This window comes from Mesoplodon bidens (genome assembly GCF_964165515.1).
Source record: "Mesoplodon bidens genome assembly, chromosome: 5".
NCBI lineage: Eukaryota > Metazoa > Chordata > Mammalia > Artiodactyla > Ziphiidae > Mesoplodon > Mesoplodon bidens.
Genome location: NC_138161.1, coordinates 86,787,318 through 86,811,461, shown reverse-complemented (window position 1 = coordinate 86,811,461; position 24,144 = coordinate 86,787,318). Strand labels below are relative to the sequence as shown.

Below are 24,144 nucleotides of genomic sequence, written 5' to 3'. Positions count from 1 at the left end.
GGCGTGCGGGCTTAAGTAGCTGCCTCACATGGGCTCAGTAGTTGAGGCACGCGGGCCCTAGAGTGCACAGGCTGCAGTAGTTGCAGCCCACGGGCTCTAGGGTGCGCAGGCTTCAGTAGTTGTGGCTCGCGGGCTCTAGAGTGCAGTAGTTGTGGCACACTGGCTTAGTTCTTCCGCGGCATGTGGGATCTTCCCGGACCAGGGCTCAAACCCGTGTCCCCTGCATTGGCAGGCGGATTCTTAACCACTGCGCCACCAGGGAAGTCCTAAAATTAGCTAAATTTAAATTACACTAATCTTTCCGCTTATGTTAAAGAATATTTATACCAAATTATTTAAAGAAAACAATCTTGATTTTCTTGCTCTAAGTGTAATAAAAATGTTTATTTAAATCTGAAAAGTTGGCAGTGAATCGCAGATTTACCTAACAGTTTGTATCCAGTAGTTTTCTGGGTAACACAAATATCAGTATGGTCAACAGGTATAAATATTTCTTATTGGAAGTATTTTGTTAAAAAAAAAAACCTAATAAATAATATCACAATCCCAAAAAGACACATTCTGAAAAGGTATGGAAGTTTGGGATGCGGGGGAGAACTTTCAGTTCAGTTCATTCTTTATATGTCCCAAGGCATCACTTTCCCATTTGTAAAATTATAATTCTTGTAGCTGTTTGTTAGTTTTAGTTTTAACATGGCAACATGTCAACAAATTATTACTGATATAGGCTTTTCAATTTGCTCAAGATTATGAATTGTAAGTGGAATGAAGCAGCATTTCCAGTTGACAAATGGATCCACAGGTAATGCCATGTTTCTAAAATTAAGTGTGTGACAATTAAACCAAAAAACTGTAGCAATGAGAAAACTATTGACAAAGTACAACCACGGAATGTTCATCTCGATGTACGCTGGAATCTGTACTTTAAGTAAAAGGATAATTATTTGAAGTAGTACAAATGGTAACCAGGTACCAAGAAAACAGATAATCAACTTGGGCAAGAGTGTTTTTTTAGAGCTCACAGTATAACTAGAGTGGGATGAAAAGGGAAAATATAGGACAGTCTCATTCATATAGGAAGTTATCCTAACAGCCTGTACCAAGGTAATAACTTCTGACCAAGAGGTTATAAAAGCCATAAATAAAATTATCACCATGGAAAATGACAGCCAGTAACTCTGAATGCTAATGTAGAAAGGACACTGATAAGAATAAACATTCTGTGCCTTCAGGCTTTGGTAGATAGCTGGATCTCCCAAAACATAAGTAAGGACTGAAATCCAAATTAAAATAACTGCAAAGAAATAAAATACTTTTTGACACTTAAATGGAAGCTTGGTGGCTTTAGAGAAATTCAGGTAATAATCTATACAAGCTATCAGAAAAACTGGATAATGCAAAAAGCCGTAAGTAAAAGAAATAATTTGAGTAAATAGGCAGATGTGGTATTTAGTAAACCTAATGCCTAAAAGTACAAAGTCCCTGAAATAGGATATAATGGAAATATTCACCAAAAGTAGAAGATCAGTAAATGCTAGTGAAATGCAAAAATATTCCATAAAATTTTGATGGGTGTTTTTTCTTTTCATTCCTAGTGTGAGGATATTTAATAATATTTTCCCAAGTGTAATCAAGAATAACAGACAGTTACCATCTAGGGGCTGATTTGTTTGATGTAGCTGGTACTGAAAAGAGCAGTTCTCTGAAGTAAGAGCAGTCATTTTTTTTCAGCTCAATTTCAAAGGCCTGCTGCTACAATAAGACAGTGCTTCACTTTATTTTCCATCCCTGCAAAGAAAAGTGAAAAGAAAACCTTGATGTTATCTTGATGCTATCACTGTTTTAAAACTTTACAAAGCAAGCACCTCATCTCAAAAATCTATTTTAATCCAATCATTTCCCCAAATAAACATATTTCTCCTACTTATAGAATATGATCAAGAAGAATTAATGTGTACACTCTCGTCATTCTTTGAGACCCAGATGGTCCAGAACTCTCAGATCTATAACCAAACTTTTATATAAATTACTAACTTCTACATAAGCACAGGTTTTAATAACTTGTTGAAAAAAGGTAGAAAAACACTTTTATCTACCAGAGCCAAAATATAGGCTTCATACAGCTGATTCACTTTGCTGTACAGCAGAAACTAACACAACATTATAAAGCAACTATACTCCAATAAGAATTAATTTTAAAAAATGACTGAAACACTCTTAGAAATATATCTACTATAAAAACAAGCCATGTTTTATGTCATCCAATTTTATAACTGAAGAACTGGGAATAATTCAGAAAAAAGGCATAGAAACTCTGTGTAGCTCTAGAAAGAGGATCTAGGATACCTGATTTTCACTCCCTTACTCTCCTAGAAAGAGAACAGTTCCCTGGAAATAAAAACTGAGATCCTTCTTTCCAAAAAACTGGAAGGTTCCTGCATTAAGTCATGACATAATCATGAGATCATTCTACTATTAACTATGTTGTGAATAAGATATCACATTGATGGTTTGAATTTTCTCCTTTGGAAAAAAAACATTTAGTAAGTTTGACTTCTAAAAATAAAATACATTCCAAGAAAATACAAATATATATATATATATATATAAAATATATATATATATATATAATATATATATATATATATATAACATATATATATATAGGCTTCAAATAGCAGCCTGATAGGAATACTCAGAACAATCCACTAATAGGTGCTGACTCAGTCCCACTCTGACACCAGACAACATTACCCGTTTTTATCTTTCTGTCCGTGAAATTTAGACAGTGCTTATGAGGCCCCTTTAATATAGCTGGTTTCAAAGCTTTTTAGCTGCAGGACAATCATTCAAATAAATCTCTGAAGCTGAAAGATAAAAAACAGACGGTTCAGCTGAAAATCATGAAAATATTGGTTAAGGAAAAAGATTCATCAGGTGTGGCACCTGGAGAGATGAAAGAATACAGGGAAGGAGTAGGGATACCTGAGAACGTTAAGAATTGCTAGATAAGGGCAAAGGAACAGGAGCTGAGCTTGAGTGATAAATGCATTCAAAGCAGGAAAAAGATGATGAAAGGGAAAGTTCAAAGAGGAAGAAATCAGGAAAGGATGGAAGAAAAGGAAGGAAATTCAAGAAATTTAGCCTAAAAAAAAAGAACCCCACACAAATTTATCCTTAAAAAAAAAAAAAAACCACAGTTGACCCAAAGTTGTTTCTGCAAGACTGTTCAACCAGTGTTTATAACAGCAAAACAAAACCCAAACAATAACAAAAAACCTACCCATGAATGTCAACAATTAGGGATGTGTTAAAAGTGATACATCCTTGGGGCTTCCCTGGTGGTGCAGTGGTTAAGAATCCGCCTGCCAGTGCAGGGGACATGGGTTTGAACCCTGGTCCGGGAAGATCCCACATGCCACAGAGCAACTAAGCCCGTGGGTCACAGCTACTGAGCCTGCGCTCTAGAGCCCGTGAGCCACAACTACTGAGCCCATGTGCCACAAATACTGAAGCCAATGCTCCGCAACAAGAGAAGCCACCACAATGAGGAGCCCGCACACAACAACAAAGACCCAACACAGCCAAAAATAAAAAAAAAAAATTTAAAAAGTGATACATCCTTACGATGTACTATTATGCAGCCATTAAAAATGTTTCTTAGGGGCTTCCCTGGTGGCGCAGTGGTTGAGAATCTGCCTGCCAATGCAGGGGATATGGGTTCGAGCCCCGGTCTGGGAAGATCCCACATGCCGTGGAGCTACTGGGCCCGTGAGCCACAACTACTGAGCTTACGTGTCTGGAGCCTGTGCTCTGCAACAAGAGAGGCCGCAACAGTGAGAGGCCCACGCACCGCGATGAAGAGTGGCCCCTGCTTGCCACAACTAGAGAAAGCCCTCACACAGAAACGAAGACCCAACACAGCCATAAATTAAAAAAAAAAAAATGTTTCTCGGGATAGGAAGACTTAGTTTTCACTCTACCTTTTCTATACTTGTTAAATGTTGTTATGCCTTGTGATTTTGTTACATGTTAAAAAAAAATACCATGATAAATTTCCACAGTATGTTTACTTAAGTGAAATGCAGGATAAAAAATTATGCAGCAACATGTCATCTAATTTTTTACAGATATTATACATGTATAGAAAAAGACTGAAAAGATACATATCAAGTTATTAGTATGGTAGTATTATAGGTTTTTCTGATTTTCTCAAACTTTACAGAAAAAAAGTAAGGGAGTGTCAAGGTCAAGTCTGAAAAGTAAAAAAACAATTTGCCTACAGATGATTAATTTCAAGGAAGTAGTGAGGATACTGTCTGAGGGTAAAGAAAAGAGAAGGAGAGGGCCACCAGTTCTGTTGACAGAATGAACCCTAAGTTGACAAAGAGTCTCTCCTAGTCGAGAAGAGAATTCAACTCTCTTCAACTAGGCCAACTTTTGAGCTTCGGTATTTGTCTTTTCATTGTCCAGTTTTAGCAAGAATATTGTTAAGTCGGTTTAGGCAGAATCTCTCACTCTCAATATCTGATCTCTCTTAATATCTGACCAGGTTCCTCATCCCCATCATCCTTTAGTTTAGGTGATGTCTATTCACCTTGACCTGCCTTCAGCAAGAATTCTGGTAGGTCAGTTTCACCAGAATCCCCTCTTAACCCCTGATGTTTCCTTGGTAACAGTCCATTCACTGACCTGACCCCCACCTTCTTCCTTGGGTATAAATTCCCCCTTTTCCTTGTTGTACTTGGAGTTGAGTCCAGTCTCTATACCCCACCCAACCCCAACTGCAAAATCCCATTATTGTGGTCCCCACACCTATTGCAGTCATCTTGAATAAAGTTTGCCTCATTGTTCTTTAACAAGGATCATAAATAATTTTTTCTTTAACATTCTCATGGCCATCAATCTACCTTGTCATTAGCTAAGTTATTAAGACACACAAATAATGTATCTATTTACACACACATGTATATGTAAAGACAGTTATAAAAAATCATCCAATACCTATTTTCATAACTATAGGTTATAAAAGAACAAATGAAACAAGTTCTTTTGTACGCTCAATTTTTTTCCTATACTCAAATATACTATATAGTTTACCCTCTCAGAAAAAGTTCCATTCCAGGTTTGATATACAGGGGCACAGAGTCATGGCTGCCACCTTGACAAACACTACTGGCCTTGGATAAGGAAACCTGGGTGGAATGGTAAGACCATATGAAATCCTCGTGCCAAGAAAAAATTTAGGCTTAGTTTTAAATAGCAAATGTTGGTTCAGAATGGGGGTGGGGAAGGGAAACGATGTGGGTTCATATTTATAAAGACCCACTTATTAAAAAAGCATGTTTAGGATAAAAGAAAGAATTATCAGTATAAAATGACTGTACACTTTACAGTCCTATCCAAAATTAAAGCTAAGGAATCATACTTAAGTAGGCGACATCCAAGGGATGTTTCCTCAGTTTCCATTTCACCACTGACTCTCCCAGGGGAGCTGATTGGAAGGCCAGGACAGCAGGCCTGTCCCTGCAGGAGGGAAGCAACCCTGAGTGTCTCCCAGGGGCCAAGGAAGCGGGTCAGGGGCAGGGGTCAGCCACAGCCACCGAGGCACTAACCAAGAACCTCTTCAGAAGAAGATGGGGAGAAAGAAGACAACAAATCTGAAATGGAATATGTAAGAGAAACATAAAGCTGGAAGAGACTTCAGAGACAAGAAAGATAAGGCCTAGGGAAGATATGCAACTTGAGGCAATAAAAAGCAGTCAAAGGGGGCTTCCCTGGTGGCGCAGTGGTTGAGAGTCCGCCTGCCGATGCAGGGGACACGGGTTCGTGCCCCGGTCTGGGAAGATCCCACATGCCGCGGAGCGGTTGGGCCCGTGAGCCATGGCCGTTCAGCCTGCGCGTCCGGAGCCTGTGCTCCGCAACGGGAGAGGCCACAACAGTGAGAGGCCCACGTACAGCAAAAAAAAAAAAAAAAAAAAAAAAAAAAAAAAAAAAAGCAGTCAAAGGGACTGTATGGAAAAATGTTGGAAAATGAGGTTTTGGTCGTTTTACAATGGTTCCTGAACACCATAATCATGGAAACCAATGAAAACTTTCTTAGATGAAAATGTTAAACCCTACTTACTCCATAAACCACTGAAAGTATTCAAAATTCCATTATTTTGTTCTTTAAAAAAACCTCCCTATAGAAGACAAAAAGCCTTTGATGGGCTACCCGTCCCCCAATTTTCCCTTGGAAAATGTTCACATTAACTACTGGGATGCAAAGATTTATGAAGATATGATCCTTTCCCTGCATGATGTTTTACACTACTTATGAATCAAGTCATGCTTCATATACAATTCAAGAAGTTAATGTGCAAGTCCTTTTCAAGGCATCTTTGGGCTTGCTGTGTGATCTGGCCAGTTTAGAAGTATTAGTAGGGCCTGAGAGAAACAAACCACGACTTCTTTTCACTGACCCAGTCTCTGCTTTTCCACTTATAACCCAGTTAATTCTTAACAACACATCATACTTACTCTGCTTTCTCCAGTAGGTCTTTCTTGGCTGATCTTCCTATTTTACTTCAGTTTTACTGCCTTTAAGTATCTCACTTTTGGTTCCTGGCATACCAAAATGCCATGTGAATAAGCTCTGCGTTAAAGATAGAAAATAAAATAACCGTCATTAATAGCCACCTAAATAACTGGAATTCAGTGTAACTGCCTCCAGATCTCTGCTTAGAGAAACTGTAACTATTTGTAGGATTACGGCAAGTAACTTCTTTTTTCCAGCAAAAGGAAGGAAAGGGATACTTAGATTAAAAGTCACCAAAGATGCTGAGATATGGGTGCAGATAACATGGTATCTGTTTATAGAAATACTGCCTACATTGCAGTTTTCACCCACAGGTTCAGAGTCTAAACCAGCAGCTCTCAAACTCATTTCAGGACCTTTTGACACTTGTTGCATGTTAATGTGAGTAACATTTTTTAAAGGGAAAAATTACTGTGTTTTCCCAAACAAAAAAATTGAGTGAGCAGAGTGGCACTGTTTCACATTTCACAAATTACTTTAGTATCTGGCTCAACAGCAGAGAGCTGGGTTCTCATCTATAAAATCAACTGTGATATCACACATGTAGCTTTTGGAAAATCCACTGTACATTCATGAGAGTTTGAGAGTAAAAAAGAGGTTTATAACTTCATAGCATAATTACAATCAAATAGTTGTGTTATGCAATCATAGAAAAGTTTCCTAACAAAACCATTTACATTAAACAATAGGATGGGAAGATGAGCACAATTAACGTTCTGGTCTACTATTATACAGAAAATGGGATTAGCACTGTAGCTGGATTTGCTGAGCCTCACAAGTGAAGAAAGCCTCTGGGAGAAATAATGTATTGAGCCTTGTCCAGGGATTTTACGTACCTTTTATCTAATCCTTAAACAATCATGAAGGGCAGATATTATTTTTTTGCATGAGGAAATGCTCAGGGGTTAACAAGCTCATTTCCCTAGGATGTGTGACTGCTAAGTGTTGAAGCTTGAAGTTCAACCTCAGGTTTGATTTCAAAGCTCTTCAGTAAGCCACAATTATGGCTCAACTCACAACTGGAAATGTAGAAAGGGATCCAATTTATGTATGTGAAAGAGCTTTCCGAATAAGAGTGACTGTGTAGATTATTGGCACCCAAAGGATCCCATGAGAGCCCCTTCAGTGTTCTTCCCCTGCTACAGGGAATAAACAGGATGTGTTCCAGACAGTACAGCTCAAGACAGTGGGACCTCTGTCAATCTGGGTCCTTGAGTGACTGTGTGGGTCAGTGGAGCAAAACCCCAGGTGATTCAGAATGGATGTACAGTGTAAGCAAGAAATAAAGTTTGTTGTATCAAGCTGGAAGGGTTTTGTGATTATATGTTACGGCCTATCCTGACGCATAAAATTCCTTATAATTCTCTGTACCCTTAATATTTTTTTAAGAATTAGCATGTATTATTTATATTATCAGAATTTATAAATCTACAGTAGAAAAAAGAACTTTGAAAAGCAGCAAGGCAAATATAAGAAACCAGCAAAATCAAAATTCAGTTTTAATTTCCACTACATTAATTTGCTTTTGCACTGTATCATTCTGAGATTCTTATATTTGCCTGTATTGGAAAATAAGGTCTTGATTCAGTGACCTGAATTTCCGCCTTAAGAAAAAGAAGAGTAAGGGAATTCCCTCATAGTCCAGTGGTTATGACTCCACGCTTTCACTGCTGAGGGCCTGGGTTCAATACCTGTCAGGGAACTAAGATCCCACAAGCTGCGTGGTGCGGCCAAAAAAAAAAAAAAAGAAAAAAGAAAAAGAAGAGTAAATTAAACCCCAAAGTAAGCTAAAGGAAGGAGATAATAAAGAACAGAAAACAATGAAATTTTAAAAACAAACAGAAATAACAAAAAAACAGTGAACCAAAAGCTGGTTCTTTCTAAAAACCAATAAAATTGTAAACCTCCAACCAAACTGAGAAAGAACTTAGCAAAATTAGGAGAGAGAGGACCTCAGCACAGATCCTATAAACATTACAAAGATAACAGGGGATTATTAAGAATAATTTTATTCTGGGACTTCCCTGGTGGTGCAGTGGTTAAGAATCCGCCTGCCAATGCAGGGGACATGGGTTCGAGCCCTGGTCCGGGAAGATCCCACATGCCGTGGAGCAACTAAGCCCGTGCGCCACAAATACTGAGCCTGTGCTCTAGAGCCCGCGAGCCACAACTACGGAGCCCCCGTGCCACAACTACTGAAGCCCGTGCAGCTGTTACAGCCCGTGCTCTGCAAAAAGAGAAGTCACTGCAATGAGAAGCCTGTGCACCACAATGAAGAGTAGCCCCCACTCGCTCCAACTAGAGAAAGCCCGCCCGCAACAACAAAGACCCGATGCAGCCAAAAATAAATAAATATTTTTTAAAAAGAAGAATTTTATTCCAATAAATGAGACAACTGTGATGACACACAAATTTCTGGAAAGACATGGACTACCAAAACTCAAACAAAAAGATCCCTAAAAGTCCCTATTAAAGAAATTGATTTTGTACTTAAAAACCTTCCCACAAAGAAAATTCTAGGCTCAGATGTCTTCACTGATGTATTCTGCCAAACATTTAAGGAAGAAATACCAAGATTAAAGAGAACAGAAGAGAGAAACACATTCCAACTCATTTTACAAGACCAGAATTACCCTTGTAACAAAACCAAAGACATTTCAAGAAAACTAAATTACAAAGCATCATCCCTCAAGAATATAGAGTCAGGAACTTCCCTGGTGGCTCAGTGATTAAGAATCTGCCTGCCAATGCAGGGGACACGGGTTCGGGCCCTGGTCCAGGAAGATCCCACATGCCAAGGAGCAAAGAAGCCCGTGTGCTAAAACTGCTGAGCCTGCGCTCTGGAGCCCGCAGACCACAACTACTGAGGCCCGCGCGCCTGGAGCCCGTGTTCTGCAAGAAGAGAAGCCACCGCAATGAGAAGCCCGCACACTGCAACAGAGAGTAGCTCCCGCTCACCACAACTAGAGAAAGCCCGTGTGCAGCAACAAAGACCGAACGCAGCCAAAAAAAAAAAAAAGAATATAGAGGCAAAAATCCTTAATGAAAAAATTAAATTCATTAATATATGAAAATAATAATATAACCTAATACATCACAGTTTATGCAATCTTGGTTTAACATTAGAAAATCAATGTACTTCATCGTGTTAACAGAATAAAGGAGAAAAACTATATGATCATCTGAACAGATGTAGAAAAAGAATTTAACAAAATCCAACATGATAAAAACTCTCATGAAAACAAATAATAGAAGGGAACTTCCCAACCAGATAAAAAGCATCTATGAAAAACCCACATTTAAGCTCAAATGCTGAAAGAGTGGGCTTTTTCCTCCTAAAATCAGGAACGATGCAAGGATGTCCACCCTCCAACCCTCCTCAACATTTTATTAGAGGTCCTAGCCAGTGCAGTAAGTCATTAAAAAGAAATAAAAGGCATGTAGACTGTAAAGAAAGAAGTAAAGCTGTCTTTAATCATGGGTGACATGATCACGTACTTAGAAAGTCTGCAACAAGAGCTACAAAAGGTAACAAGTGAATTTAGCAAGGTTGCAGGTTAATTTTTTTAAAATTGTATTTCCATATACCAGTGATAAATAATTGGAAAATGAAATAACATTTGCCATAGCATCAAAACTATGGAACATTTAGGGATAAATTTGACAAAGCACAGGCAAGTACAGTATTCGGAATATTTTAAACATTGCAGAAATGGCACTTGTGTTTGCTTTTCTGTAATTCGTGGACAAAGACTTACAGACAGATGCAAAAATAAATCCTCCTCTGCAACCCAGAACTCATTCTTCAGTATGAGTTTTGATACAGAAGAAGGAACATGATACCTAAAACAGGTTCAAGTGATGGGGGTATTTATACACATAAAGGTTGCTTCCAGGACTGTAAAATTGATAATTTAAAAGCATAAGATATGAGGGAAATTATCAGCTATACTGATTTAATACTCTAATTTTAATGTTGACATGAAACAAAGATGGCTTCTTTTTTAAGGCTTGTATCTTGATAACACAGTGTCCGGACTTTAAAAAGGTACTGGCATAAAGGAAACACTCCCATTTACCATTGCAACAAAAAGAATAAAATACCTAGGAATAAACCTACCTAAGGAGACAAAAGACCTGTATGCAGAAAACTATAAGACACTGATGAAAGAAATTAAAGATGATACAAACAGATAGGTATACCATGTTCTTGGATTGGAAGAATCAACATTGTGAAAACGACTCTACTACCCAAAGCAATCTACAGATTCAGTGCAATCCCTATCAAACTACCAATGGCATTTTTCACAGAACTAGAACAAAAAATTTCAAAATTTGTATGGTAACACAAAAGACCCTGAATAGCCAAAGCAATCTTAAGAAAGAAAAACAAACCTGGAGGAATCAGGCTCCCTGACTTCAGACTATATTACAAAGCTACAGTAATCAAGACAGTATGGTACTGGCACAAAAACAGAAATATAGATCAATGGAACAGGATAGAAAGCCCAGAGATAAACCCACGCACCTATGGTCACCTTATCTTTGATAAAGGAGGCAAGAATATACAATGGAAAAAAGATAGCCTCTTCAATAAGTGGTGCTGGGAAAACTGGACAACTACATGTAAAAGAATGAAATTGGAAAACTCCCTAACACCATACACAAAAGTAAACTCAAAATGGATTAAAGACCTAAATGTAAGGCCAGGCACTATCAAACTCTTAGAGGAATACACAGGCAGAACACTATGACATAAATCACAGCAAGATCCTTTTTGACCCACCTCCTAGAGAAATGGAAATAAAAGCAAAAATAAACAAAGTGACCTAATGAAACTTAAAAGGTTTTGCACAGCAAAGGAAACCATAAACAAGATGAAAAGACAACCCTCAGAATGGGACAAAATATTTGCAAACGAAGCAACTGACAAAGGATTAATCTCCAAAATATACAAGCAGCTCATGCAGCTCAATATCAAAAAAACAAACAACCCAATCCAAAAATGGGCAGAAGACCTAAATAGACATTTCTCCAAAGAAGATATACAGATTGCTAATAAACACATGAAAGGATGCTCAACATCACTAATCATTAGAGAAACGCAAATCAAAACTACAGTGAGGTATCACCTCACACTGGTCACAATGGCCATCATCAAAAAATCTAGAAACAATAAATGCTGGAGACGGTGTGGAGAAAAGGGAACCCTCCTACACTGTTGGTGGGAATGTAAATTGATACAGCCACTATGGAGAACAGTATGGAGGTTCCTTAAGAAACTAAAAATAGAACTACCATACGACCCAGCAATCCCATTACCAGGCATATACCCTGAGAAAACCATAATTCAGAAAGAGACATCCACCACAATGTTCATTGCAGCACTATTTACAATAGCCAGGACATGGAAGCAACCTAAGTGTCCATCAACAGATGAATGGGTAAGGAAGATGTGGCACATATATACAGTGGAATATTACTCAGCCATAAAAAGAAACAAAATTGAGTTATTTGTAGTGAGGTGGATGGACCCAGAGTCTGTCATACAGAGTGAAGTAAGTCAGAAAGTGAAAAACAAATACCATATGCTAACACATATATATGGAATCTAAAAAAAAGAAAAGTTTCTGAAGAACTGGGGGCAGGACAGGAATAAAGACACAGACATAGAGAATGGACTTGAGGACACGGAGAGGCGGAAGGGTAGGCTGGGACAAAGTGAGAGTGGCATGGACATATATACACTACTAAGTGTAAAATAGCTAGTGGGAAGCAGCCGCATGGCACAGGGAGATCCGCTTGGTGCTTTGTGCCCACCTAGAGGGGTGGGATAGGGAGGGTGGGAGGGAGAGGCAAGAGAAATGGGGATATATGTATATGTACAGCTGATTCACTTTGTTATACAGCAGAAACTAACACAGAAACTAATTAGCAGAAACTAATTGCTTTACTAATTGTAAAGCAATTATACTCCAATAAAGATGTTAAAAAAAAAAAAAGGTACTGGCATAGCCCAATGATATGTACTGTTCTAGGGTGTGATAGCTTAGGAGTAATCTGATTTCAACCTAATGCATGTTTAGAGGGTGTCTAAAATTCAGAACCAGTCAGAGCCGTCTCCTCTGACCTGAAACATGGTCCTAAAGTAAATTGCTTGAAGAAATTGGATCCCAAAGATTACAGGTGGGGAATTTTTAAAGTGTGGCCATATTCTATGGGAGATCAAAGAAGGTGACCTAGAAGAATTGTGGACTGACTGACATGACAACTGTGGACTGAGCAAAAGTTCTTTTTGAAAAGGCTATCTTATCTTGAAGATTATTACTCAAACCTTGGAGGAACTAAGTGACTGGCAGTGGAAGGAATCAGAACATGTGAAATTCCTTAAAAATGTATTGACCTAAATAAGTACCGCAAAAAAAAAAAAAAAAAAAAGAACAGATAGTGTACGTTCACCAACTTTGTTGTTCTTAAAAATTATTTTGGCTCTGCTGGGTCCTTTACATTTCCATATAAATTGTACAATCAGCTTGCCAATTTCAACAAAAAAAACTGGCTGAGTCTTAACAATCCATCATATATGTCTCCATGGATTTAGATCTTCTTTAATTTCTGTTTTATTAAATATTTTATTTATTTATTTGTAAGTGTAAAGGATTTTTTTTTTTTTTTTTTTGTGGTACATGGGCCTCTCCCGTTGCAGAGCACAGGCTCCGGACGCGCACGCCCAGCGGCCACGGCCCACGGACCCAGCCGCTCTGTGGCATGCGGGATCCTCCCGGACCAGGGCACGAACCCGTGTCCCCCGCATCGGCAGGCGGACTCCCAACCACTGCGCCACCAGGGAAGCCCACACTACCTGATTTTAAGACTTGCTATAGGGCTTCCCTGGTAGCGCAGTGGTTGAGAGTCCGCCTGCCGATTCAGGGGACACGGGTTTGAGCCCTGGTCCGGGAAGATCCCACATGCCACGGAGTAACTAAGCCCGTGTGCCACAACTACTGAGCCTGTGCTCTTGAGCCCGTGAGCCACAACTACTGAAGCCCGTGTGCCACAACTACTGAAGCCTGCATGCCTAGAGCCTGTGCTCCACAACAAGAGAAGCCATTGCAATGAAAAGTCTTTGCACAACAACGAAGAGTAGCCCCCGCTCGCCGCAACTACAGAAAGCCAGCGCACAGCAACGTAAGACCCAATGCAGCCAAAAATAAATAAATAAACTTATTAAAAAAAAAAAAGACTTGCTATAAAGGTATAGAAATAAAGAGGGGGTATTAGCATAAGGATAGTCCTATAAATCAATCGAACAGAAGAGAATCCAGAAGTAGACCCACATACTTATGGTCAATTGATTCTCAACAAAAGTACAAGGTAATTAATGGAGGAAAGGATAGTCTTTTCTAAAAATGGTGCTGGAAACCATATATCCATATGGGAAAAATTAACCTTAACCCTTACCTCACACCATACACAAAGTAAACTCAAAATGGATCAGAAGGCTAAATGTAAAAGTGAAACTGAAATTTTTAGAAGAAAACAGGAGGAAATCGTTGTGGTCCTAGGTAGGTATATTAGTTCCCTAGGGCTGCCGTAACAAATTACCACTGGGTAGTCAAAACAAAAAAATTAATTTTCTCACAGTTCTGGAGGCCAGAAATCTGAAATCAAGGTCTCAACAGAGCCATGCTCCCTTTGAAGGCTCTAGAGGAGCATCCTTCCTTGCTTTTTCCAGCTTCTGGAGGCTCCTGGCATTCCTTGGCTTGTGACAGCATAACACCTATCTCTGCCTCCATCTTTACATAGACTTCTCCCTTGTGTGTGTCTGTGTGTGTCCTCTCCTCTTTTTGTAAGAACCTAAATCACTGGATTTAGGGCCCACCCTATTCTGTTATTACCTTCATTACATCTGCAAAAACTTATTTCCAAATAAGTCACATTCCAGATAGACAAGAATTTTGGGGGGACACTAGGCACCCACTATAGTGGGCATAGCTTTCTCAGGATGTGCACATGTGCTCGTGCACATACACAAGTTGATAAACTGGACTTTGTTAAACAGCAAATACTTACTTCTCTTTGAAAGCATAGTTAAAAAAATGAAAAGGCAAGCTACAGACTGGGAGAAGAGATTCACAATAAATATCTTACCAATGACTAGGTCTCAGAACATGAATGGACTCTTACAACTCTAAGACTTAGCCCATTAGAAAAATGGGCAGAAAATTTGAAGAGACACGTTGGGGAAATGAAAACCACAATGAGATACTGCTGCAACACCCACTAGAAGAGCTAAAATCTAAAAGACTGACAATACATGTGTTGACAAGGAAGGAGAACAACCTGACATTGCTTAAACTGTTTTGAGACAATGTTAACATTCAATTACCATTTTATCCAGTAATCCTACTCCTAGGTATTTACCCAAGAAAAGTGAAGGCATATATCCACAAAAAGACTTGTACACAAATGTGTGGCAGCTTGATTTACCATGGCTACTAACCCCATATATCCACCAACAGGAGAATGGAGAAATAAACTGTAATATATCCATATGGTGGAATACTTTTCAGCAATAAAAAGGAATACACGCTACACAGGGATAAATTGAAAAAACACACTGAACGAAAGCATCCTGACACAAAAATGCACAGACTGTATGATGCCAATTATGTGGAATTCTAGAACAGCAGAACTAATCTGTAGGGCCAGACAGACCATCGGTGGAAACCTAGGGCCAGGATGGGGCAGAAGCACCAGGGAACTGTTTGTAGATGAAAATGTTCTTAAAAAAAAAAAAAAAAAGTTCTTTATTTGGATTGGGGTGGTGGTTCAACAAGTTTCTATACATCTTTCAAAGTTCAAACAGAACGTGGAAATGGATGTTTTATTAATTAAGTTTTATATATTATTTATTTATTTATTTTTGGCTACGTTGGGTCTTTGTTGCTGCGCACAGGCTTTCTCTAGTTGTGGTGAGCGGGGGCCACTCTTCATTGTGGGCTTCTCACTGGGGTGGCTTCTCTTGTTGCAGAGCACGGGGTCTAGGCGTATGGGCTTCAGTAGTTGTGGCACATGGGCTCAGCAGTTGTGGCTCATGGGCTCTAGAGCGCAGGCTTAGTAGTTGTGGCGCACGGGCTTAGTTGCTCCGCAGCATGTGAGATCTTCCCGGACCAGGGCTTAAACCCGTGTCCCCTGCATTGGCAGGCGGATTCTTAACCACTGCGCCACCATGGAAGCCCTATTAATTTATTTTTAAGGTTGTTCATCTCATAATATTGCATTTAAAAGTAAAAACCTGGAATTACTTTAAATATCCAGCAATAGGAAATTGGCTACATAAATTATGATACAACTTCCAATGAAACTGCTTCTTTTCTTTCCAACAAAACAGAAGCAGGAACATAAGCATCACCTAGGAGCTTGTTATAAATACAGAATCTCAGGCTCCAACTTGGACCTAATGAATCAATCTGCATTTTCAATAAAATCTTCAGATGAATCACATATACTGATAATAGACTGAAGAATGCCAGCAATGGAGAAAACACAGTGGCAATCTAATTTACACGTCAGGGCCCTCAAAAGGCTCAGGAATTGTTGGCCCAGGTAACTTTGAAAAGGGATGCAAAGATGGGGCTAAAAACAAGAGGATTAGCTGCAAATGAAATAAACAGATCCCAGATCCCTTCCACGACTCAGTGCAACACGTAACTCTCTCTCCCCAGCTATGGAATAAGAATGGAGGTCTTCTCCTCTGGCAAGGGTAAAAGAGAGAGTCTCTAGAGTGTGGCCAAGATTTGAGGATGAAGGGGTACCATACTGAAAATGGAGGCTGAGTAAAACTACACATATTAAAAGCTTCTCAGCTTCTCAGCTCTCCAGCCTTATATCCCCACCTGGATTTCAGGAATACCATTATCACAAAAGATAAAGATCCAAAAATCCTTCTCGAGGGATCAGCCCAAGAAGAAATATCTAAAGACAGTGAAATTGAGTCTTCTCTAAGGAAACATCCCAGATGCCCTACTCATATGCATGACTAGACATCCACAGAGCCCCAGACATTCGAAGAAAATCTCTACAATGAAAAGTCAAACCCAAAAGCAGAAAAAAGAACTTTGAGGAAAGAGACACAGTGCTAGAGGAAAACATTATTCAGAAACTCATTGTTTTCAGGGAGAAAGTATTGCATCCATGAAACAAGAGGAGGAGGCTATTTAAAACAACAATCACAGAAATCACCCTTGGAAAATAAAAGTCTGACGGCAGAAATGATAAGCTGAACTGAAGAGTTAGAAAATAAAGTTCAGGAAATTTCCCAGAAAATGTAGAACAAGAAGATACAGGATAATAAAATAGAGAACAAATTTAGCAGGTGCAATATCTGAATAATAGGAGTCACAGAAAGAGAATAAACTGGAGGGGAACACATCAAGGAAGAAGAGGATGAACATTTTCTAGAACTGAAGGTTTCTCAATATTGAAAACCTTCCACCTTGATGGAAGAAAACAGATACACCAGAAATTTCAAAACAGTGATAACAAAGAGAAGAGATAACCAGTTTCCCAAGAGAAAACAACAGGAAGTTTTATACAAAGAATTAAGGGATGGAATGGATATCTTGAAAACCAATAAATTAAAGGAAAAAATAAAGCATTTACCCTGCCATATATGAGATGTACCACTTGGTAACCAAGTAGTAGATGAGGGGAAGCATCTTTTTAAAGAGCGTTCCAACTTATAAATGAAAAATAAGTTGTAGACCTGGAATTCCACCCATGAATTAACAGATGTAGGCATTAAGCACCTATGGCTCTGATCTTCACAACAGGAGAGTAACCAGATATTTTGTGCCTCCTATAGGCTGAACCTGAGTCTGATCAAATCTCTGGATCCAGCTGCCAATTTGCAAGAAAGGCAGAGGACACAAAACTGGAAACAATCCAGATTTCTATCAACGAGTCAATGGATAAACAAAAGAGTGGTATATCCATGCAACGGAACACTACTCAGCAATAAAAAGGAGGAACTATCAATACATGCAACAACACAGATGAGTCTCAAAATAACTATGCTGAGTGAGAGAGGCCAGGCAAAAACCAGAATGCATGCTGCATGCTTCCATTTATATAAAATCTTAGAAGATACGAACTCAGAATGACAGAAAGCAAATAATCAATTGCTGAGAAGATAGGGAGGGGTAAGAGGGAGAAATTACAAAGGGGCACAGGGAACTTTGGGGGTGATAAACGTGTTTACTCTCCTGATGCTGGTGGTGTTTTCATTGGTGTAGACATATAGCAAAAGGTATCAAATTGTACACATTAAATATGTGCAGTTTATTGTATGTCAGTTATACTTCAATAAAGCTGTTTTTAAACAAGGAAATAAATACAGAGGGACATACTGAGCTGCACCATGAGTGTGCAATCAGCAAAAGTCACAGTGGAAAACTCTAAAGGTCAAGTGGTCCAGTTCTTCAACAGAAGGAATGGAGAAGCAATCCATAGATTAAAAGAGAGACTTGAAAGACATCTCAAATACTTTTTAGAGAAAGGGTAAGACTAAACTAAAGTCTCCAGGGACACACACTTGGGTGATAAAACTATTTTTTAGAAATGCAAGAAAGGGGGCTTCCCTGGTGGCGCAGTGGTTAAGAATCCTCCTGCCAATGCAGGGGACACAGGTTCAAGTCCTGGTCCGGGAAGATCCCACACACCGCGGAGCAACGAAGCCTGGGAGCCACAACTACTGAGCCCATGCGCCACAACTACTGAAGCCCACGCGCCTAGAGCCCGTGCTCCACAATAAGAGAAGCCACTGAGGGCTTCCCTGGTGGTGCAGTGGTTTGAGAGTCCGCCTGCCAATGCAGGGGACATGGGTTCGTGCCCCGGTCCAGGAAGATCCCACATGCCACAGAGCAGCTGGGCCCGTGAGCCATGGCCGCTGAGCCTGCGCGTCCGGAGCCTGTGCTCCGCAACGGGAGAGGCCACAACAGTGAGAGGCCCGCGTACTGCAAAAAAAAAAACCCGAAAAAAACAGATACTCAGAAAAGCCCCATTTCCATTCTTATCCCTCCACCCATATCCACCCAACCCTTATCACTTGTTTCTGGTTTGTAGGTACTAAGCACTTTCTGGAAAAATGATTTGTGGAGGTGTATCCTCTGGAATAATTACTATAAACGGGACTGCTAGGTCAAAGGGTAAACACTTACTTATATACTTTTGTCAGATATTGCCAAATTCTCCTCCATAGGGACTGCTGACCATTCTTTTTTTTTTTTTGTGGTTCGCGGGCCTCTCACTGTTGTGGCCTCTTCTGTTGCGGAGCACAGGCTCACGTGCCCAGCCACTCCGCGGCATGTGGGATCTTCCCGGACCGGGGCACGAACCCGTGTCCCCTGCATCGGCAGGCAGACTCTCAACCCCTACCCCACCAGGGAAGCCCTGCTGACCATTCTTGAATGATGGTTTAACTAGTATTAAATTCTAAGTTGAAGGTATGTACTCTTTTGTATTCTAAATGTTATTGTTAATGAGGAATCTGTTGTCAACTGCTGTTTCTTAGAGGTATGGCAGAAACAGTTAGTGGTTTTCAAAATCTGTGCTCTCTTCTCTTCCTGAAGCCCACAGGGGACCTATATTTCCCAGTCTCCCTTGCAGTGAGGTATGGTCACATGACTGACTTCTAGCCAATGGGGTGTGAGCAGACATGATAGTAGCCCTTTCTGGGCAAAGCTCATTCTGCCTTCCTACGGGCAACCAGAGCAACTCTGCAGGACACATGGTGAAGGCAGCCGGGCTACCATCAGCCGGGTCCCTGAGTATAGAGGGACCCCCAATGACCTGAAATATCCACCCAGGACTGTTATATGAAAGCAATAAACTTGTACTAAATTTGAGCCACTGTATTTTTTACCTATTTTTACAGCATTTTAGCCTATCCTACTTAATACAAAATACTTCTAATTGCTTCTTTTTCATATCCCTCCCATCTTGCTGCATTTATGTCCCTGCTTCTATTTCAAAATTTTTATCCACTGTAAGCCTTCACTGTATCTTTTGCCTGCTTCTCAGCCTCCCAAAAGTATCCTTAGCCAGAGCACTGACTTATGAGATGCGGTACTCTGCACATACTCATATTATAGTCATTGATGGCTCAACTACCTCGTGATTCACCATGGCCCAGGGGCTTGTTCTGCCAGACTAGGCACAAAGCCAATCATTCTCCAATCTGAACTTCCTGCTTACAAAATTAGCCTTCATTTGACATTGTCCAGTTTGTTAAGTACCTAATTTATCCAGGTTATTTTGACTTCTGTTTCCAGTATTTCTGGCACACAAACAAATATATACACAATACATCAGTAGTCATAAAGTTTATTTAATGGGACTGGGTCCCAGATTGACCTCTGAAGGGTTAACTGGTAAGCGCTATCCTGCACCAGCACCATATCCTTGATGTCTCTGGCCTTCCCACCATCTGACTGTGGTATCATATAAGCTAAACTATGTCTCCCTGGGTTGTTGCTGATTATGTTATTCATAATTAAATCAACAGCATGAGAAAGTCAAGACATATGTGCCCTGTTTCCTCCAGATCCTTAAAATGTTCTTGAAAAAATTAGGTTACATTGATGAGATTTGGTTTTCCATACAGCTATCATTAATTTTTACCCAATGCCCTAGGTTCGCTTATAAATTAATATTCTGGTGATGTATATTTTCACATATCCCTCCCTCACAATGTGACTGTATCTTATTTATTGCAAATTCCACACATATATATTCATCTCTTCAACATTTTGGTGGGAACACACAGACTAATACAAGTACAGTGTTCAGAATTAAGGAGAAAGGAGTTCCATACCTTGTATTAATTGCTTTTGCCACCAAATTTTAAGAAAGATAGCAATAAATAGGAACATACCTAAAGAAGTCAATACATAGGGGAAAGGGATTCATAAGAGTAATAGTAAAAGGGTTACCAGATTGGGAATTGTTCAAAAGGAGGACATGTTAGTTTGGGAGCTAGTGTTTGCACCACCACCAGAAATGTCCCAATACATATGGGACAACTGCTTAGTAAACATGTTTATAGAGGTTTAGTCCTCAAAGGACATTTGAACTAGAGACTGCTTCCTAGTTCTCAATGATTATCATCAACTTTAGTCCTGCTCTCAAGCAAAGGAAGGGGTTTAAGCATACAGTGATCTGGAAAGTACCAATCAGAAACCCCTGCTCAATGAGACCTCACTGGCAGTCCCAAGCTACTGAACATGGCTCCTGGGATGACTCAACAATCAGAGAGATGACGATGCTGCTGAAGTTCAGTTGTCCATAGTTTCTAAAACTATGGCTCTGTTGGTCATTGCTGAGAAAGTGAACCAGGCCAATCACCTAAGGGAGATCCTTTTTTCAACTTCACACAACCTGGGATAGCCTCCCCAATCAACCAGGGTCAAGCTGTCCTATAAGTCATCAACAACAGCATTCCAGACCTATACCAGCTTACACTACTACCATAAACACCTGTTTTTTCCATTCTCTCAGGACTCAGAAAATATAACATACACATCTCCTTATATTGATTAATTTCATTATTTTTATTAAAGTGTAGTTGATTTACAATATTATATTGCTTTCAGGTGTATGGCACAGTGATTCAGTATTTTTACAGATTATTCTCCATTAAAAGTTATTACAAGACAATGACTGTAATTCCCAGTGCTATCAATATATCCTTGTTGCTTATCTATTTTATACATAGTAGTTTGTGTCTCTTAATACCATACCCCTATCTTGCCCCTCCCTCCTTCCCTCTCCCTACTGGTAACCACTAGTTTGTTTTTTTTAATCTGTGAATATGTTTCTGTTTTGGTGTATACATTTGTTTGTTTTATTTTTTAGATTCCACATATACATCATATCATATAGTATTTGTCTTTCTCTGACTTATTTCACTAAGCACCTTATTTCACTAGGTCCATCCACATTGCTGCAAATGGCAGAATTTCATTCTTTTTTATGGCTGAGTAATATTCCATTGTATACATATACCATATCTTCTTTATCCATTCATCTGCCGATGGATACTTGGGTTGCTTCCATATCTTGGCTATTGTAAATAGTGCTGCTATGAACACTGGGTTGCATGTATCTTTTTGAATTCACCTTTTTGTTTTTTTCAGATATAAACCCAGGAGTGGAACTGCTGGATCATAGTAGTTCTACTTTTAGTTTTTTGAGGAACCTCCATACTTTTACCCATAGTGGTGGCACCAACTTACATTCCCACCAAAAGTGTACAAGGGTTCCCTTTTCTCCACACCCTTGCCAACATTTGTTATTTGTGTTCTTTTTGATGATAGCCATTCTGCCAGGTGTGAGGTGATATCTCACTGTGGTTTTGATTTGCATTTCTGTAAAAATTAGTGATGTTGAGCCATCTGTATGTCTCCTTTGGAAAAATTTCTATTCAAGTGTTCTGCCCATTTTTGATTGGGTTTGATTGTTTGGTTTTGGATATTGAGTTGTATGAGCTCTTTATTTTGGATATTAACCCCTTGTCAGCCATATCATTTGCAAATACTTTCTCCCATTCAGTAAGTTGTCTTTTTGTTTTGTGGATGGTTTCCTTTGCTGTGCAAAAGCTTTTAGGTTTAATTAGGTCCCATTTGTTTGTTTCTGCTTTTATTCCTTTGCCTTAGGAGACAGATCCAAAAAAAGTATTTCTACAGTTTATATCAAAGAATGTTCTGCCAACGTTCTCTTTTAGGAGTTTTACGGTTTCAGGTCTTACATTTAGGTCTTTAATCCATTTTAAGTTTATTTTTGTATATGGTGAGAGGAAATATTCTAATCTCATTGTTTTACATGTAGCTGTCCAGTTTTCCCAGCACCACTTATTGAAGAGACTGTCTTTTCTCCATTGTATATTCTTGCCTACTTTGTCATAGATTAATTGACCATAGGTGTGTGGGTTTATTTCTGGGCTTTCTATTCTGTTCCATTAATCTATGTGTCTGTTTTTGTGCCAGTACCATGCTGTTTTGATTACTGTAACTTTGTAGTATAGTCTGAAGTCTGGGAGGGTGATAGCTGCACCCCAAATCATCTGAAATTCCTTTTAAGTCATTGATTTCTCCAGTGTTTAGACCAAGGACCACAGACTTCTTAGTCCCCCAGGATTTTCAGGTCAATGAACAATTGGGACATAGGTTACAAATATACAGATTTTTTTGAGAATTTTTTTTGAGAAATATTACTGGACACTTAAATGGAAGGACTTTGTCATATCCATAAGTTAGGTCTCCCAAGCTCAGAAAATAGGAAGTAAGACCTTTTAAGGTCAAAATCTCATTCTGTTATTTTCATACTGATTTTTTTAGGCATGAGATGAACAGCAGAAGTTTCAGAGATTAAGAGAAGTTTTGGGGGACAGGTAGGCCCCTTAAGTCAAATAATTCTACCTAAATATATATGGTGCTTTTTAGTTTATAAAGTATTTTATGGAGATTATCAGATTCAAACTGTCTAAATCATGCTCCTGAACCTACATTCAATGAATCATGCCAAGATGTTCGAGTGTTAGAAGTAGTAACGGTGGTCTTTTCCCTAATTTTTTTTTTTCCCTAATTTGACATGATGAAAAAGTGCCAAAAGATGAAAAAGAGACACATTCACATGAACAGAATAAAGGAAAACAAACCAGATGATCATCTTGAGAAATGCAGAAAAAGACTTTTGACAAAATTCAACATCCATTCATGATAAAAATCTCTCAGCAAAGTAGGAATCGAGGGAAATTTCCTCAACCTGATAAAGGACATCTATAAAAAAATCTACAGCTATCATCATACTTAACTGTGAAAAACTGACCACTTTTCCCTTAAAGGAACAAGGCAAGGAAAAAAAAAAGGCAGAGATTAGAAAGAATAAAGTAAAACTCTTTGCAGATGATGTTTATACATACAGAAAATGCTAAGGCATCTATCCAAAACTTACTGGAGTTACTAAGTTACTTTAGTAAGGTTGCAGATCAATTTTTTAAATTGCATATATATATGTATGTGTGTGTATATATATATATATAGCATATATATAAAACAAAATTTGAAAATGTAAAAATTGCCATTTACAGTAGACTTTAAAATGTAAAATACATAAGAATAAATCTTTTAAAATGTGTACAAATCATCAGGGACTTCCCTGGTGGTCCAGTGGGTAAGACTCCGCACTTCCAATGCAGGGGGCCCAGGTTCAATCTCTGGTCAGGGAACTAGATCCCACATCCATGCTGCAACTAAGAAGCCTGCATGTCGCAACTAAGAGTCCGCATGCTGCAACTAAGAGTCCGCACACCACAACTAAGACCTGGAGCAGCCAAAATAAGTAAATAAATAATTTTTTTTAAATGTACAAATCATCAATGCTAAAAGCTATAAAACACTGCTGAGAAGACAACAACAACACTGCTGAGAGAAACTAAAGATCTAAATAAATGGCAAGATATACCATGTCTATGGAAGATTAATATTGTTAAGATGACAATGCTC

At 39.1% G+C, this 24,144-nt stretch overlaps 1 protein-coding gene across 3 annotated transcripts in view; it reads right to left on the bottom strand.

Moving 5' to 3' along the window:
- Window positions 1-306: 306 nt before the first annotated feature.
- Window positions 307-24,144, bottom strand: part of GPR160 (G protein-coupled receptor 160) — a 36,513-nt gene continuing 12,675 nt past the window's right edge. For 2 of the 3 annotated variants that reach the window (XM_081234554.1, XM_081234552.1), the window contains 3 exons: window positions 6,523-6,637; window positions 2,755-2,867; window positions 307-1,788 (listed from right to left, as the gene is read on the bottom strand). In XM_081234554.1, the coding sequence (XP_081090680.1) occupies window positions 705-1,721 (1,017 nt within the window). In that variant the 5' untranslated portion in view covers window positions 1,722-1,788; window positions 2,755-2,867; window positions 6,523-6,637 and the 3' untranslated portion in view covers window positions 307-704. The remainder of the gene's footprint in view (window positions 1,789-2,754; window positions 2,868-6,522; window positions 6,638-24,144) is intronic. The other variant, XM_081234553.1, reaches the window with a different exon arrangement.